Source organism: Urtica dioica, chromosome 11 (genome assembly GCF_054948205.1).
Source record: "Urtica dioica subsp. dioica isolate 48M chromosome 11, U.dioica_male_clone48M_v1_H2, whole genome shotgun sequence".
In the NCBI taxonomy this organism is placed as follows: Eukaryota; Viridiplantae; Streptophyta; class Magnoliopsida; order Rosales; family Urticaceae; genus Urtica; species Urtica dioica.
The window spans coordinates 14,706,455-14,726,195 of NC_142766.1; the positions used below are offsets into that span (position 1 = coordinate 14,706,455).

Genomic DNA, 19,741 nt, shown 5'->3' on the forward strand with positions numbered 1-19,741 from the left:
AGGCTAGTATAAAAATGTAGTCTATCTCGTCATGTACATGAAACGTGTAAGTTTACAATCCACGACTGTTTCATATTATATTTTTGTGTACATGCTATGTAATATTCACTGGCCGACAATTTGGGATAACATTAATAACTCTAGTGCCAAAGCTAACATCATCCTCATGAAAACCTAATCGATAGCAAATATAATTCTCACGAGCCAATGTTTTAGGCCTATGTTATTAGTTTATTGATTGCCGGTCAATTTAATTATAAGCTACATAATATTCATAAATACATAACAAAAATATATTATATTCTATATTTTTAAATTCAGCCTTGTGTTTCTACATAATTCTTTAACTATAAGCATGTAGCCATCAATTTTTACCCCCCCCCCCCCCCCCCCCCCCCCCCTAAAATGAGGTTAGGTGCTAACTAAAGAAGAAAATTACATTTTCCACCTTATAGCCATCAAAAAGCTATATATATATACACAACATATATATATATATATATATATATATATATATATATATATATCCACCATCTTTCTTTTCCTAAGGTCGCTCCTGAGGCGATAATAGAGATATGTTTCTACCTAAAGAAATTTGATTATTTAAATATAAAAATGCAAGGTGTTGATTATCTACTAACGGAAACATCATATCAATATAGCAAACAAATAAATGTTTTGATGGGAACAAATAAAGACAATGACCAAGGAGAAATAGAGAAGCTTGACTAAGAAAAGGAGTTCGGTGATGCCTTTGAATGCGATTAAATTTTGGATGCGACATGTCGCATCCAAAATCTATCCACATCTAAAAGTCTATTTTGTAGTAGTAAGGGAGAATGAAAATAAAGGTTTAAGCTCGAATAAATTAATGTCATATTTGGTATTAAACGAAAGAGAGTTTGTTGTATTATCCCAATAAATAAAAGGCTCATCCTCAAAAATATTTATTATTTGTAAATATGAAAATTACTATTATGTAAATCAAAGAATAAAAATTAAGACGTATTAATTAATCATTCAAAACCAAATAGGTCGAATTAAAAATGCGAATGAGAATCGATAGTAAGTTTATAAGCACTTTATATTATTAGTGCTTAATATTTTTTTTGCAATGGTACCTTCCAATATTATATATATATATATATATATATATATATATATATATATATATATAGTCATATGAAACTTTAAATTTTGCCAAATGGTACCTTTGTAAGCTTTAAATAAATAGCCACGAGATGTTATTTACAAAGTCAAATTAAAGTAAATACCTTATAAACCTTCCTGCCTAATGTTTTCACAATTTTTAATTAAAAAATGTATTGACTTGCGCATCAAATGAGAATCACGTAAAATAAAAAGAGAAAATTATTATAAGCAATAACCGTCACTCCCATCTCTCTTGTCAAGCATTCGGAAAAAAAAAAACCAGAGAGAACCGAGAAAAAAAAAAAGCATTAGGAAACCTGATTTACAATGTCGACAAACATGTTAGTTTTTTAATCTTGACTATTGTTATTTGTTCTCCATGCATTAATACCGGGTGAATCTGATTTACAATGTCCCTATTTTTTCATTTCGCGAATTAGAAAACCTCCCAACACTTGTGTTTCGTAAGCGTCGGAGTCCACGGTGAGTCCACCAGAGCTTCCATTTCCTCCTCATCCATCGCTTTCTTCCCATTGTTCTTAGACGACACCAGCGAATCTTCCTCCTCCTCCGGCGCCAGGATTGGGGCATCAATAACGATCTTAAAAAGCTTTCTTGGAAGAAGAACGTTGTTGATCGTGAACACGCATTTGGTATATTAATATTGTAAATTTGTTTATTTGAAAAAATGTTTATAAGTGTAAATTATTGTAAAAATCTGTTAATGTTTATAATGTCAACTACGAAAACACAAAATAAGAAAAGTAACCGCTGCGTATATTTTGAGCACTGATATGATTTCAGCAATTCACGTAATTATGTAAAAATAACGGTTTGCTGTGTTTTTTGAAATAATATGGTACATTACACGATTGAGTAAACTTAATAGCTGATTTCAAAATTTAAACGCATAGCACGATTCAAATTGAAACGAATAACTGCCCAAAATATTTAAATAAAACATAAAAATAAATGGTCTATTAGGTATATAGCAATCTTTATAGTTTGACATTGCTAAATAGCCAATATTTCGTAAATCTTAGGTAAATTGTCACGTCCATGTATTTACACGTGTAAAATGACTTTAATACCCTATTAAAATTTCTACTGGAAAATTCTACAAATTTAAATATGTTGACTATTTACAATTATTAACGAATCGCGATGACTCATCCCAACGACCCCCAGGTCCCATCCCTAGGAATCTTCGCGTATATGGCGAGCTTAATCAAGCGAGGCTTGGACATTTTTATTTACAAACATCTATTTTGTTAATATTTGAATATGTTGACTATTTACTATATATTGATTTTTTTATTGCAATATGAACAAATATTTACACAATTATGTACAAATATTTACAACTTATTACAACTATTTACATAAATTTATAACTATTTACAGACGACACCAAACTCACGAATGGACGGGAAAATGAAATCTCATCAACGGCGACGATGAGATGAACCCACCAAAATTTACAACTATTTACAGACGATGCAAACTCACGAGCGGACGGGAAAATGAAATCTCACGAACAACAGCGAGGAGCACGTACCCACCAGATCTGGAAGATGCGAAGACTTGAAGCGCGTAGCACAGATCGGAGAAGAAGGCTGTCTCGTCGGGAAAATGGCTACCACGGGGCTGGTTCTTCACTCGAAAAAAGTGGCCGCCGAGTCCATCCTTCGCGTCGAGGAAGCCTCGTGCAAGAGAAGCAGCACTGGAGATCGTCACGACGGAACACCCACTCCGAAGAAAGAGACGCAGATCTGGAAGACTTGTTACGCATATCGGAGACAAAGGTTGGCTCGTCGGAAAAAATGGCTGCCACCGGACTGGTTCGTCGCTCGAAAAATCTGGCCGTTGAGTCTATCATTTGCGTCGAAGAAGCCTCGTGCAAGAGAGGGGGCGCTGGAGATCGTCATGATGGAGCACCTAGGTCCGAAGGAAGAGACGTGGATCTAGAAGACACGAAGACTTGCTGCGTAGATCGGAGAAATCTCGTCAGGAAAATGGTTGCCTTGAATCACGTAATTCCCTTGCGCTTGAAATTTAAAATGAATCAACGAGAAGCACCCTTATTATGCGATTGCAATTTAAAATGAATCAAACGCTTAAAATTTGGAATTGAACGAAATAAATATTCAAAAATTAAATGACAATTCCGAATATAAAAATATGGGCAAATCAGGAATGTATAATAAAAAAACCCCTGATTAGTCCATGTCATCTTTATGGCTATCTAAGATTTACGAAACGTTGGCTATATAACAATGTCAAACGTTTAAGTTAGCTATTTACCTAATTTTCTGTAAAGTAAATGTGTCAGTATCTATTAATATGTGCCAACATTTGCAAATATGTGTAAAAAATTGTAAATTGTTGTAAATATTTGTTAATATGTATAAATGTAAACTACGATCTTATGAGCACAAAATAAGAGAATTAATTGTTGTGCATATTTTGGGTACTGATATGATTTCAGCAATCCACGAAATATGTAGAAATAATTGATTGCTATATTTTTGTAAATAATATGACACTTAAAGATTGTCAACTGAATACTTGATTTCAAAATTTACATGCATAACAAAATTCAAATTCAAACGAAGAACTGCCTAATATATTAAAATAAAAATGAAAATATACAAAGGGAACTGCCTAATATATCAAAATAAAATAACAAGATTTTGACAAATTACAAAATAAACTATAAATATAAGTCATTTATATCAACATAATTCGAGAAAATAGAGCGAATGCGAAAAAGTAAAATAGCACGGGTATAGTTTTAAGGATAAATATAATTGAGTAAAAAAAAATTACAAGAAACAGAGAAAACGAATGCAAATTGCTAGCATGGATGCAATTTTGTCTCAATTAAGAAAATGTGTTAAGATTATAATGAGTGATAGGTGTGTTTTGTATATGTCCGAACTCAATTTGTGACGAGTTCTCGAGTGTTTTTTATAATCTTTTTGGTGGTTTATGTAAAATTACAGGTTTATGGAGTATTTTAGTGTCAAGGACGTTATTACCCTAGTTATTAGATCATCGGCGACGTTCCAGAGCAAACGGGTGTAAAAATAGGTCAAAATGGATTGTTCGGCAAGGAGAAACGGAATTTTTGAAGTCCGCGAGCAGTGCAAAATGACCGTGCTTCGCGCACCGTATAGTTAGCTCTAGATAACTTCCACGCTACGGTCTAGATCAGCTTATTATATCTTGCGATATTAGTTTATTTTGATCCCTCGGATCCCATATAAGGGCCCATATAGCTCCAAAAACACATTGGAAACCTACATATATGAAGTAGTCCCCAAAAAAACACATGTTTAGTTTAATTTAGGTTTTAGTTTTCTTGTTTTGCTATTTGGAAGAAAAGGAGAATCGGAGAATAAGACCTCATTCACCAACGTCATCGCCACCATCGATTAAACGTTTCTTCTTCTACTCTATTCTTTGGTACTCATGTTTATTATACTTTGTTATTTTGGTTTGCTTTTCATCAGACTTGTGCTTCATAAGAAAGATCCAAGTGAAACGAGAACATTCATCAACTAAAGTTAATAAAAACACCTATAGCCAAAATGTGATTCAATATGAAACAGAACAATATGTCACAATGAAAATGTTATCTACGCTGTTTTGCTAGAGGACAAATACATTAAGGAGTAGATTTATGACTAGACACAAAATGTAAAAGAGGTTTGAGGGGTTCTAATTGCTTGTAAGACAAATGCCCCAAGCGATCAAGCCAAACCTGAATAGAGACATTATTTACAACACTATGGATTGTCGTTTCTTGACTTGGACCGAACACGTAGAGATCATCTTGACGGCTACCCTTGCTAAACATCCTCATATTCATATTCTGAGTGTCCTCTACAATAAACTAGAATCGGTGAATGTAACTTTGACATTGGAATAGTTTGTCAAAGCACTAATTGATTAGAGTGAACTTGAAATCGGAGACAAACATAACATTTATGAGAGTGAGCAAAGAATTGATTCTAACATCACCATATTGATAAACACGAATAACATAGTGATTTGGCAAGGTTACAGTTGAATTTGCGAGAGGTTTTAAACTGCTAAACATAAATTTGTGAATGCAAATATGCTGTCAATGGTGCCCACAAGAAGATTTGTGATCCTTATATTGTACATTTGATGTAATAAAGTCTCATGAAGACTCTTGCTTGTAATTGCTTATTCATTAATAAAAAGTTGAAACGTTCATTCATTCTTCCTTGTCTGTTTGAAGCTTTATAATAAAACATTAGTCTTTAGTCCATAAAGAAACTTAACAACTTACGAAGAGACAAATGTAGATTTGCATGAACAAACTCTTCGTAGTTTGCTTAAAACGATATATTCGCAATCTAAGGGTCAAAGGACTATTGACCTCAGTACGATTGTTAGGAGAATCTAAGGGGCATTGAGAGTTGGAGACTCTATAGTTCTTCTAGGTATCTTCCGAAGGTACTGAATTGACCAGTGCACTTCTAGAGACAAGATAAGAACAAACCATTTAACCTCTTATGTCTCGAAGTCACTACGTATGAATTGCATCGTGCTTACCTTAATCCTGAAATGAGACATGCCATTTCACACCTTACGTATTCTCATTTGAGAAATTTAGAGTTCGGACTCACTATGTGATTCCGAACAAGGCCTATTGGTGAAGTACTAAGTTGTGAGAATGTCATGAGTAAGTTTGTGAAGTTCTCATAGATATGGAATTCATGTACAAGATTGCTGAAATGCAATGTATATCACTTCATGCTTTGTTCCTTATAGTGTGAATAAATGAACTGGCCAGTGTCCAAATTGAGTCCTGACTCTTTTGGATGAAACAATATGACTTGTTAGCTCCTCGTCAATACATTGTTTCTAACTTATTCACAAGCGACAAAGGAGTTGAGGAAATAACAGCTAGAAGGGTAAAATGGTAATTTTGTAATTCCCGACTAGCTGATGATATTCATGAAGGGTAAACATCGATAATATTATGTGGATCCACTCATTACAATTAGGTTGAATTCTTGAGTAGAAAATAAATTCATTTGAACCGAGAGATTTTCAGTGTCAACTCTTTAGTGGAGTTAGTTGACATTAAGCTAAACTTGGAAAAGGTTTTGTGAACTTTTGAGTCCAAGTGTTTAGCTCAAGCTTTGTTCATTTGGATCCATGAGGTCACTATCACGAATCACATCGAGTAGGAATAGTTAAACTGGAAGCTAAGTCAAAACAAGAACGAAAATTGTCAAAAGGGTATTTTTGTCTTTTAAGACATAGGATGAAATAAATGTCAATAAATTTTTTGACAAGGTCATTCGATGACTTAATGTCACTCGGCCAAATTAGATTAAATTGGGCCTTGTGGATTAATTTCATTTCATAAGAATTTTATTGAAAATTCTTAATGGGCCTTTCTCATGTTGTCATGAACAAATGAAGAAGCTTCTCGAAGCTCCTTCTAGAGAGCATGTTGGGCGCCTACTACCCAAGAGAAAGAGATAATATTTTGTGCATAAATGTATCAAGATACTTGCCAAAAGAAAAAGAGAAAACAAATTTGCATATGGATGCACTAAGGGAATCGGCCAAGTGAGAAAAAGGCAAGGCAAGGAACAAAAAAGGAAACAAATCCAAGCCTTCTAGAAGGCTGCCTTGGCCGCCCAAATGAAAGAGGTAATAAGGCTATATTGCTCATGAATATGTGATATTCTATAGAAGAGGAAATTACCTTATTGAAGGCAAAGCCTCTCCTATAAATAGGAGCCTCATTCTTCACATTTCATTCATCCAAGTTTAAGAGATTTGAGAGACTCTCACTCTAGAACTTGGCCGATCCCCTCTCTCTCTCTATTCAATTTCGTTTTTATTGTTTTGGCACCTAGGTCCTCATATTATCTAGTGTTTAGCTCTGCGACTTCAAGACTCGTTCTTAAGTCGTAGTGTTTAAAAGTGCCCACACACTAATTCCTTTTCTCTCGAGTGATTTAGTGATAGAAACTTTCGTGGTTGCTCGAGTTGCCGAGGTAGGAAGAGAGACTTGCTGCGAGGGGAGACGGACGTTGCAACCTTTTCCAAAAGCTTCTCAACGTTCAAGCTTCTAAAAAGGTTAGTGAAATTCTGATTAGTCGCAAAGACAAGATGTCGCACACAATGTGTTGACAATGTGTCCGACAACTTGCTTGAACACAGATTATGGATAAACAACAAAACAGTGCAGTAAACAAAGTACATACGATATTATTACCTAGTTCGGTGAAACACACCTACGTCTGGCCAGTGGAAAGGTTTTCACTATCTTGTAGTCAATAGTACACACAAGGTTTATATCTGATTACAATAAACAAATCAATAAAAACCTAGAGACTATTACCACCAGTGATCACCTAGTCAGGGACTCCCCCTGAATTTGAGCTCCGTCTCAATTCCACCCTTCGAGCAACCTCCTGGCTCGGATGACCTTTAGTCTTCAGCAGTACGTGAACCTTCAATCACGAGAACACAAAACCCAACTCTCGCAGACACTCAATATTTGTGGAATAGTGTTTGAGAGAATACACCGCTATCAACAAAACACACAGCCTCCCAGTCCGCCAGTCTTGCACGTCTAAGAGCTCTGAGTGTTTTATCAAAAGCGTCGAGGCTGCTAAGGGGGAACGCATGGCTTTTATAGCAGCTGAACAATCCTGGAAGGTATCTCGGGTTTCCTTACCCGGTCTCAAGCGAATATCACATAGTAAAGTCTCCAGCAAGGCGAATATCGTGCAATGAAGACAACAGCGAGAGATATCTTGCAATGAAGTCACCAGCGAGGCAGATATCTCGTAATGAAGACAGCAGCGAGGCAATAACTCAGCAATAAGTCACCAACGAAGCAATCTGTCAAAACTGGAAACTTGCCTGAAAAAGAGTCTGCACGCAGGAGGAAAGATGTCATACCAGAAGAGGAAACATAACGACCGACATCTTTCCACACATCTTGCACTAAAAAATAAAGCCAATAAATAACGTATCAACAATCTCCCCCTTTGGCTATTTTTTAGGCAAGCACTTCCAGGACCAGTTCTCATACAAGCGTCATGACCAGAGAAGAGAGTCAAAATAAATGACCTCATGACGCCTCTCCCCCTGATTGCCTCAAAATAATACCAAAGGCAAGGATCTACCAACACAGAGGGAGGAACAACAGACTGCAAAGGAATGAGAACTAGAACAACAGCATATCATTAAATAGCAAAAGTACGAGAAAGCTGTCTTACAAACCATCCGGAAAGAACACTCAGTCTGAAACACAAGAAACAGTAGCGAAAAACCAACAAAAAGATGTCTAAAAGGAAGTTAGATGTTACAGACCAGAACAAATTAACATCAACTAGATGGATTAGAAACATCGTTGGCAAGACCTTCAGGGCCCTGGGAATCGCTACTGATATTATCCTCTGTATCTTCATCATCAGGACATGCAGAATGACTCGGCTGAGAGGTAGATGCGCCTTCAGTGGTAGGGGGAGTCATGACAGAGATAAGGCGCTCACAAGCGGTCTTTCTTCGAGAAGAGATGTCGATGATTTCTTTGAGCGCAACAACTTCTTCCAACAGGCCTTTGAGGATATCGCTCTTGGAATTTTCCGAAAGGGGAGCAACTTTGATGGTACGACCAAGGGAGACAGAAGTTGGGACAGAAGGCATAATAAGATCTCTGGCATGTTTCCCTTCAAACAACTTAGGACTGAAGCAGAGTTCACTAGGAGGTTTACCAGCAATGTCATCAGCCCTTAGTAGATCTCTCTTCTGAGCCACCAACATACCAGACAAGAGAGAGGGGAAGCCAATAGGAAGCTTCACGGCATAAGACTTAGCATGCTTGGCCAGGTGGTTGAACACAAACTCCCCAAAATCGAAAGACGCCCGAGTACCAACCTGATAAATGAGGCATGCCAGGTCTGACTTGATGCTCGAACCGTGAGAGGAAGGAGCCCAATTTGCAATCCCAATTCTGTACAGAACAGAGTATTTCGCCGAGAGATCTGAGGAAGGCAGAGAACCCTTAGTAGGCCAAGTCTTCTTCTCATCGTTAGTGAGCTCTTTGGCAATCACATCCAAGGAAGGAAGCCGATCGGCAGTGACAATTATTCCTCTTCCTAGAAACTCGTTGATTGCAGTGGAGGTCTTCAAAGCAGTGGCTACAAACGTAGACTTTCCCAAACTCAGGGTGATGAGGCTGGTCAATTTCAGAGGATAAATTCACTACACACTCTTTCACCAGTTTTGGATAATAAGGCCCGACCCCAGAGACAGTTTTGACGAGTTGAGCATCGTACAGAAGTTCCATGATCACATCAATCTTCAGGGCTTCCTTAGACAGTTCCTTTTCCGGAAAAATAGTTCTGTGATAGACATACCTCCATTTTCTGATGCGATCTTCCTCATGAAAGGAGACATTATCCAGAGGAGCGGCGGGAACATCCTTAGGAAGCTTTTGGCCTCCAACAGATTTCCTGGAGATGTGGGACACGAACTCAGGACGGACATCTTCCTCTTCCTCCTCTATATCCTTCATAACATCCGGAATAGTCTCCTTATCAGATTTTCCCTTTAGCTTCTTCTTGTTCAAACTCATCTTCACCGGTTTCTTCATCTTCTTCTTAGCAAGGATGAGAGTGGCAGCATCACTTTCTTCCACCACCTTTCTTTTCTTCTTTCTCTTCAAAAGTGTGGCTATGCAGACGTCATCATCTTTCTGAACCTTCTCCTTCAGAGAAGCAAGAATGTCATCTCCAACATCCTGGACTTGATTAGTCGTTCTTTCTTGCCCCAGAGAAGATGTTGGCACATCTTTCGCGACTTCTTTACTCAAACCCAGAATGCCACCAATGGCATCAACATGAGTAGGCTCTTGAACATGGGGGAGCGAATCCTTATCCCTAGGATTATCAATAGGGGTGACAGAGGCTACAGGATTACCTTGTACAACCTTGTGAGGGCTTTCGATGGGAGATCCACCGGTGAGGGTTTCTTCTTCTGGAGCATCGTCATCTTTTCTTCCTTCCTCAGACGAACTGCTGGAGCTTACATCTCATGTAATGTCGGCGATCGAGAGAGCGGCTTTCTTGAGCATGGCGCTTCTGACGGCGGAGAGGGATGGATTCTCAGGAGGAACTGATGACCCAACAATTGCACCTCCGGCCTGACCATCGGCGCGTTCACTGGATCGCAGTCCCCGTACCCTAACACCGTGCATGTTGCTTTCAGGACCAGGTTTCTTTGTCGCGACATTTTTTCTTTTCATTGTGGCTTTCTCTTTCTCTGGGGGAATGGTTGTGTGATCAAATAACATCGGGATTCCAGTAGTAAAACCAAAAGAAGAAATTGCTATTGTTCTATCACACACAATCCTAAAGATGATCTGAGATTTTCAAACCGGTTAGCATCCAAAGCCTTAGTGAAAATATCTGCAAGCTGTTTTTCAATGTGAATATACTCGAGTTTGATCTTTTTATCTTCCACAAGATCCCGAATGAAATGATGTCTGATCTCAATATGCTTGGTCTTACTGTGTTGAACTGGATTCTTAGAGATGTTGATGGCGCTGATATTGTCGCAGAATAATGTCATGACATCTTGTCCAACATCGTATTCAGCAAACATATGTTTCATCCAGAGGAGTTGAGTGCAACTACTCCCCGCAACGATGTATTCAGCCTCAGCTGTGGACAAGGAGATGCAATTCTGCTTCTTGCTAAACCAGGAGATGAGATTGTTTCCAAGGTAGAAACATCCACCAGAGGTACTCTTTCTATCAACCGTGCTACCTGCCCAGTCAGCATCACAGTATCCCACAAGCGTAGAGGAAGTATCATAAGTATATAAGAGGCCAAAATTGGCAGTTCCTGAGATGTACCTTATGATTCGCTTGGCTTGAGCCAAATGACTAGCTTTGGGATTGGCTTGATATCGCGCACACACACCTACAGAGTAGGCTATGTCTGGTCGGCTGGCAGTGAGATAAAGAAGACTACCAATGATACTCATGTAGAGGCTTTGATCAACAGATTCTCCATGCTCATCCTTAGTGAGTTTGATGTGAGTAGCGGCAGAGGTCCGCTTGTGAGAGGATTTTTCCAGGCCAAACTTCTTCACTAAGTTTTTTGCATACTTAATTTGGGAGATAAAGATGCCATCTTCCATTTGCTTGATCTGGAAGCCCAGAAAATAGTTTAGCTCACCAACCATACTCATCTCAAACTCTGACTGCATTTGTCGAACAAAAATGTCCACCATCTTGTTTGACATATTCCTCCAAAGACGATGTCGTCAACATAGATCTGGGCTATCATGAGATTGCCATTCTCCTTTTTCACGAACAAGGTCTTGTCAACTCCACATCGGGTATAACCATTCTGCACAAGGAACTGGGTCAGTCTCTCATACCATGCACGAGGAGCCTGCTTAAGGCCGTAGAGAGCTTTTCTGAGTTTGTAGACATGCTGTGATGAGCTGGGATCTATAAACCCTTTTTGTTGTGCTACATAAACTTCTTCATTCAGGTACCCATTGAGAAAAGCACTCTTAACATCCATCTGGTAAAGCTTGAAGTCCAGGTGACATGAGATACCAAGCAAGAGTCTGATGGCTTCAAGTCTCGCCACAGGTGCAAAGGTTTCATCAAAGTCTATGCCATCTACCTGTGTATAACCCTGTGCCACAAGTCTAGCTTTGTTTCGAGTTATATTACCATGTTCATCAGATTTATTCTTAAAAATCCACTTAGTTCCAATGACATTCACATTGTCAGGTTTAGGAACTAGCTCCCAGACTTCATTTCTTTCAAACTGAACAATTTCCTCAATCATCTCTCGATAGTTTACAGGAGGTTTTGGACGAGTCCTTATTCCTTCACTGATTTCGCCAATCACCTCATGAGCAGGGTGATTTTTCTGGATTCTTCTGGAAGGAATTCTTTGTTTAGTCTCAGGAGGAGATCCTTTATCTGGAACAATGTCGCTCACTTTGTCATCAACATCAGTCCTGATATTTGGGTTTCCAGAAGAGATGTCGTCCAAAGAGTTTTCAGCATCTGTCCTGACATCTGTGTTACTAGGAAAAACTTCATCCTCATCATTAGTATTGTTAGTAACATCATGATCATCGTTTACCACCACATTTATGGATTCCATCATAGTCTTAGTGCGTTTGTTAAAAACACGATAGGCCCGACTATTTCTAGAATATCCAAGAAATATACCTTCATCACTTTAGGGTCAAATTTACGTCGAGGATCTCTGTCAGCAAGTATATAACAAACAGAACCAAAGACATGAAAGTATTTCACATTAGGCTTTCTCCCCATCCATATTTCATAATGAGTGATGGAAGTACCTGGACGAATAGTAACTCCATTGTGAATATGGCATGCAGTATTAAGAGCTTCAGCCTAGAAATGTAGTGGAATGTCTTTAGCCAACATCATTACTCTAGCCATCTCTTGGAGGGTTCGATTTTTCCTTTCAATAATTCCATTTTGTTGTGGTGTGATTGGAGCAGAGAATTCAAGGGCTATCCCTTCTTCGGTACAAAACTTAGCAAAGCTCATGTTCTCAAATTCCCTCTCATGATCACTCCGAATTCTGATCACTTTGCCTATGCTTTCTCTTTTTTTTCTCTGAACCTTCTTGCATAAGGCTTCAAAAACAGCAAAAGTGTCAGATTTCTCACGAATAAAATCAACCCAAGTATACCTGGAGTAGTCATCCACACACACAAACACGTATCTCTTCCCTCCAAGACTTTCGACCTGTATCGGTCCCATCAGATCAATGTGAAGAAGTTCCAGTACACGAGATGTGGTAAGATGTTGCACCATCTTGTGAGACTTCTTGACCTGTTTCCCAATCTGACATTCACCACAGATTTTTCCTTCAACAATCTTCAGATTTGGGACACCGATGATGGCTTTCTCAGAAACAATTTTCTGGATGCTTCTAAGATTCAGGTGACCAAGCTTTTGGTGCCATAGCTTGGTTTCGTCAACGTTGGTCAAGAGACAATTGTTGTTTGGTACGGGAGTCCACATGTAGCAGTTGTCACGAGATCTGGTTCCTCGCATAAGTTCATCCTGTTCCTCATTAACCACCACACACTTATCACGAGTAAAATTTACACGTAAATTCATATCACAAAGTTGACTAATACTGATAAGATTAGCAGTAAACCCTTCTACCAACAAAGCCTCAGTCAAGCAGGACATACCAGGATAGTTTAACTGACCTTTACCCACAATTTTGGCTTTTACTCCATCTCCAAAGGTAACATGACAGTTAGAGTAAGGTTTCACGTTGGTCAGGAATGTGTGATCACCTGTCATGTGGCGAGAGAAACCACTGTCGAAATACCAGTCACTCCCGGTGGATGCACTAAGAGATGTGTAGGCAATATTGGCATGATATGACGTATTTTTTACTCTTCATTCCAGCCGAGTAGAAGGTTGTTGGCGAGGTAGGGCATTCCTGTGAATGGACTTTTGTTGACGGACGTTTCTCCCGTATAACCGATAGCAAAAAGGTCGAATATGGCCCTTTCTACCACAATAATGGCATACCCAACGGGGTCTGTTGACTAGAGACCTGGTTGATCCAGAGGGATGTTGCCGAAGAAGATCATGGGATTTGTCATTACCAGATGGTTGAGGCATGTTTCGCGACATCTGGCTAGTCTGCTTTTTAGGAACAAAAGTAGTTTGGGATGATGAAGCACCATGGGTATATCCAAGCCCCTTCATGTTCTTCGCAGGTTTGCCAATGTTAAAGAAAAGTTTCAACAAAGAGTCCAGAAGAATGCTAATCCTCACAGGAATAGTAAAAGCGGTGAACGATCTGGCAAAGGCAAAGGCATTCAGTGCCACGAATATGAAGGTTTCGGACATATTCAAAAGGAGTGTCCCAACTTCCTCAAGAAACAGAAAAATGGATACAACACTACTCTTTCGGATGAAGAAGATGAAAATAGCGACTCCGATCAGATAAGTAACTTTGTGGCCTTTACTGCCTCTGTCCATACTCATGAGTCTACTAATGAATTTGGTGAATGCTCTCAGAAATTTTGTGGTACCCTCATAAGTAACAACAAGCATTTCTCAGGCCTCTTTGGCACTAGTGCACGTATTTATCAACCTGAAAACATTTTTATCGACTCTGTTAAAAATCGCATTAAGAGCACGAGAGTTACCAAGGGCCGCCTCATCTTCAGCGGGGGTCCAGTCCTTTTCGGGTTTTGAACCAGTAGCGGCTCCTTTGTCATAAACCTTAACAGGAGCTTCCCACCCGTGTATCACTGTTTTCCAGGTTCTGCTATCAAGGGGCTTCATGAAGGCGGTCATGCGTGCCTTCCAATAACCATAGTTGGTTCCGTCGAGTACTGGAGGGCGATTGACAGAACCTCCCTCTCGGGAACTATCCATATTAGGTAATCAGAAAAAAAATCCAGGAAACCACCAAAGAGATTAAGGTGCCTGCTCTGATACCAAATGAAATTCTGATTAGTCGCAAAGACAAGATGTCGCACACAATGTGTTGACAATGTGTCCGACAACTTGCTTGAACACAGATTATGGATAAACAACAAAACAGTGCAGTAAACAAAGTACACACGATATGGTTACCCAGTTCGGTGAAACACACCTACGTCTGGGGGCACGCTACCAGTGGAAAGGTTTTCACTATCTTGTAGTCAATAGTACACACAAGGTTTATATCTGATTACAATCAATAAAAACCTAGAGACTATTACCACCAGTGATCACCTAGTCAGGGACTCCCCTTGAATTTGAGCTCCGTCTCAATTCCACCCTTCGAGCAACCTCCTGGCTCGGATGACCTTTAGTCTTCAGCAGTACGTGAACCTTCAATCACGAGAACACAAAACCCAACTCTCACAGACACTCAATCTTTGTGGAATAGTGTTTGAGAGAATACACCGCTATCAACAAAACACACAGCCTCCCAGTCCGCCGGTCTTGCACGTCTAAGAGCTCTGAGTGTTTTATCAAAAGCGTCGAGGCTGCTAAGGGGGAGCGCATGACTTTTATGGCAGCTGAACAATCCTGGAAGGTATCTCGGGTTTCCTTACCCGGCCTCAAGCGAATATCACATAGTAAAGTCTCCAGCAAGGCGAATATCGTGCAATGAAGACATCAGCGAGAGATATCTTGCAATGAAGTCACCAGCGAGGCAGATATCTCGTAATGAAGACAGCAGCGAGGCAATAACTCAGCAATAAGTCACCAGCGAAGCAATCTGTCAAAACTAGAAACTTGCCTGAAAAAGAGTCTGCACACAGGAGGAAAAATGTCATACCAGAAGAGGAAACATAACGACCGACATCTTTCCACACATCTTGCACTAAAAAATAAAGCCAATAAATAACGTATCAACAGTTAGTAATCTTTTAAAGCTTATATTAGTTTTATTTACATGTGCTTGCTCTTGTCTAGGTTAGTAAAAACGTTTTACTTGTCAAAAGAAAATTTTTAAAATTCCGCCGCTCACCGAAGCGTTAAACTTTTTCTTAAACCCTAGATCGATTCCAACAAAATATGCCTAGAGGCTTCAAAATCCAAGATCCATTGACTATGCAAGAGAGATAAATCATCACGGTTTTTAATTGAATAGCAAGCGCCTAAGTCATATGAAGCAAGGTTGATCTCAGTCTTTGCTAATGCGCCTGAGCTTGATGACTTCGTGAGCTTGCTCAAAAGAAGATTGATCAATCGATGACACTATGCGTCGGAGAGACCATCAATTATCTCTGATTGATTATAATGAACCTGCTGTGCCACATTTGTTATGCCTTTGATTTTCTGATTATATCATGGTGGATAACTATGGATCTTAAAGCATCTGTCAATGGTATGCCCTATAGTTTTGCAATGGGTGCAGTAAGGCCTATCTTTCTTGACCGGCTTCTTCATCGTACTTTCAAGTCATCGTGGCCGGCCATGGCATTGGAGGTCTCTTGAGCTCCAATTTCTGCACCAACTGATCTTTGCTTTTCTTCTTGTAAAACAAGAACGTAGACCTTGTTGACTGGCGTTATCAGATCCATTAGAAGGACTTGTCCTCTCATCGTGGCGAATGACTCGTTTAGGTCCATCAAAATTCTATGACGTATTTTGATTGTAGAAAACTCATCATCGCCTTTGTTGCTCCACAAGGACAGCCCTCATAGGTGCAATTAGATCAAAAATCCCCCAATTCTTCCTAAACCGCCTTGAGTTTGGTGTAGTATGATGTGATCAACTTCTGATCTTGAGCTAGATTCGACGATTCTTGACGGAGCTGGAAGATGCTCGGTCTGTTGCTCTGCTGGAAATATTCTTCATGTTCTTTCCATATCTCACTCGCCGTGTTTCTTCCATAGACGATGCTTGAAGAATTTTCCTCTGTGACAGAGTTGAGGATATCCAAGATATAATAATATTGTTATTTATGTTCCAAGAATTGAGAAGAAAGCATATCAGATCCATCAGGTTTCTTTCTTGATCGATCTGTCAATAAAACCTAATATGTTCTTCACCGAGATCGCGATGAACGTCGATCTGCTCCACGGCGGGTAGTTGAGACACTAACACTGCACCTAGATTATCTAAATGATGCAAGAAATACGGGCTGACTGGATCGTCAATTGGAAATTTCTCCGATCTGATCTGAGAACCTATTTCTTGAGCAAATTTGAGAGCTTTTTCGTCCATTTCCTTGACGGTGGAAATCGTGAGAAATAGGAAGAGATTTTTGAACTACTGAAACTCGAAATAGATGAGATGAATTGCGAAAAAAAATTCAGTTCTGATACCATGTTACTTTCGAGATTCAAAGGAAGAAAGAAAGAAACGAAGAAAATGATTAAGAAATCTCGATCGAGAGAATGAAAACTTTCACTAAATGAAAAGAAATTCATACAATGAACACAACATGTACACCATTTATACGCTCAATAGTAACAGTCCACATGAGCAACTGACTAAGCTAAGAGAAAAGAAAACATAATAAACTAAAAAACGACAACTAAGAGAACAATAAAACAATTGTCGTATTAATAGCCTAACCTTCGACGGAATCGTGTGTGCGCTTGTCGTATTTTTAGGATTTGAGATTAAAAGATAAAATTTCAAATATCGACGTAGATTGTTAGATGCTCGAGAGATATTAACCGTTACGAAAACGTGAACGTGTTTAGTATATATAAGACTGGCTAAAAAAATCATTCATAATTCTAGGACTTGATTTAATTTTGACAAATTAAAAAATAATAAAGTATATACCCTCGATTTTTTCTAAAAAAAAAAACCAATTATATCAATGTGAATGATCCAATTGTGAATGATCCCAGTCATACGGAATACGGATAAACGACATATCGATATAGTTATCCACTCATATAATTTATCTTTTGGTTCAGAGATGGACTTGATTATCTGGCTACTTTATGTATAAATCCAAACTTGCTGGTCAATTTTGTAGGAAACCTAATCCAGGATTCGCTAACATAGTTCGTTCGTATATGGAACATGTTGTCTTAAATCTACGTAAAGCTCTCCAACACAATGTTTCAACTTTCTATTCGCGAAATAATTTATATTCATAACTTCCGAATTAAGTTTCCTATTTTATTTTAATTTATTTGGTTAATCATGTAAATCAGACGAATAATCTTCGTTGCCGTCAGAGCTACCACCGCTATGCCCTACACCCTCCAAATTTATTATTTTAAATCATCAATCTTATATAGATTTTAATATATATATATATATATATATATATAAATATATAATGTATGTGTGCATATGAATTTCTATTTAAACGTGTAATGCAAAAGTGCATGCAATAAACTCATCTTATTTTTTTTTTTTTTTTTGAGGGGAAAGTCACATGGATTAATTCATTAAAGGCTTATCAGCCACAATTGTGTCCCACAGAAGGGGAGGTACAGTGTTAGGCCACAAAATATAGGAACTGAAATTTAAAGCATATTTTGCCAGGAGGTGAGCAGCTTGATTACAAGATCTAGGGATGTAAATAATCTGGAAAGAATTGAAACAGGTAGCCGCGTCTTTGATGTCTTCCAGGAGTCGGCCTAACTCGGTCACCGGCAAGAGGCGGGAGCGGAGGAGCTTGGGCAGGATTTCACAGTTCGTCTGAACGATGAGGTCCGAGATGCCAAGGGAACGCGCTGAGGAGACGCCGCGTTTGATTGCTTGCGCTTCTGCCAAGGAGGGACTGAGGCTAGCATTGCCAGGCGCAATAAAGGAGCCGCTGATTAGTCCCTCTGCAGTCCGGAAGATTCCGCTGAGTCCGCATCGAGTCCCATCCGAGGAGAAGGCCGCATCGGTGGAGAGGGCCGTTATGTTCGGGGCTGGAGGAGGCCACTGGGAGGGTTTGGCCGGGCGTGGTGGCAGGAGGGCCGGGGCTGAGATCGAGTGCTCGCGGAAATCTTCCAGGAGATTGAGAGCATGATTGATGGAAGCTTCCAGCGGTCTGGCCCTGTCGTTGTGGATGGTGTCGTTCCTTCGGTTCCAAGCTGACCACGCGATCATGAGAAATAACTCGAAGTCATGGCTGTTGAGGAGCTCTTTGACCCGGATCAGAAAAGCTATCATGTCTCCGTGGTAATTCATCTTAATCATCGGCCACCATCCAGTGAGTTTCCATAGCGACTTGCTCTGTTTACACTCCCAGATCGCATGGAATGAGGACTCCGGGCCACAGGGGCAGCGTGGGCATCGGGGGTCTATGTTCATACCTCTCGACGCTATGGGCAATAAACTCATCTTATTATATTGGCACTTTTTTCCATAAGTACATTTTGTTGGAAAAATGGTAATAAAATATATTTAATAAATACTTAAAAGTTAATTTGTAACAATTGCTCGAGTGAAACTCAATGCACGGAAACAATCGAAATTAACCAGAAATAATAAATAAAAGCTGAGTGGAAGGTAGCAAAAAAATAGTCTCACAAAGGTGAGAGAACTTATTGTGGGATAAGTTTATAAGAAGATCAATTTGTGTTAAATGGTAAGTTGTTAGGAGTAGATGATCTCTAAACTAGGACCGAAACTGGATCGGTTTGATTTTAGTCCTTTTTTATATCCGAATCCGAATTTTCGATTTTAAATATTTGGTCTAATAACTGGTCCAGTTTAGTTCGAACAAAATTTGGTTATCAGAATATTAGATTATTCAGTTTCTTAAATCCAATATTCAATTTTAATATCCGATTTTCAAAATTCGGTTATCCGATTCTTTAAAATCCATAACCAGTTTTAAAATCGGTTTAAAGAAATCGGTTATTCAGTTCTTATAATCCCTAATCACTTTCAAAATAGTTTTTAAATCCATGTCCGGTTATAAAATTATTACAATGATCAAAGTACGAGTAAAAATGAATCATGCAATCCTAGCGTGATTATTTATTTTTTATTTTATTTTTTTCATAAAAAAATAATCGGTTAAATATATATATATATATATATATATATTTCCAAATCCGAATTTTGGTTATATGACGTGAC

General features: G+C 38.9%; 1 protein-coding gene across 1 annotated transcript; it reads right to left on the minus strand.

Annotated features, from left to right (window-relative positions):
* Positions 1-18,103: 18,103 nt before the first annotated feature.
* Positions 18,104-18,997, minus strand: LOC149381517 (uncharacterized). Its single transcript, XM_089601374.1, has one exon. The coding sequence runs from the start codon at positions 18,995-18,997 to the stop codon at positions 18,104-18,106; it is 894 nt and encodes a 297-aa protein (XP_089457500.1).
* Between the last annotated feature and the right edge of the window lie 744 nt (positions 18,998-19,741).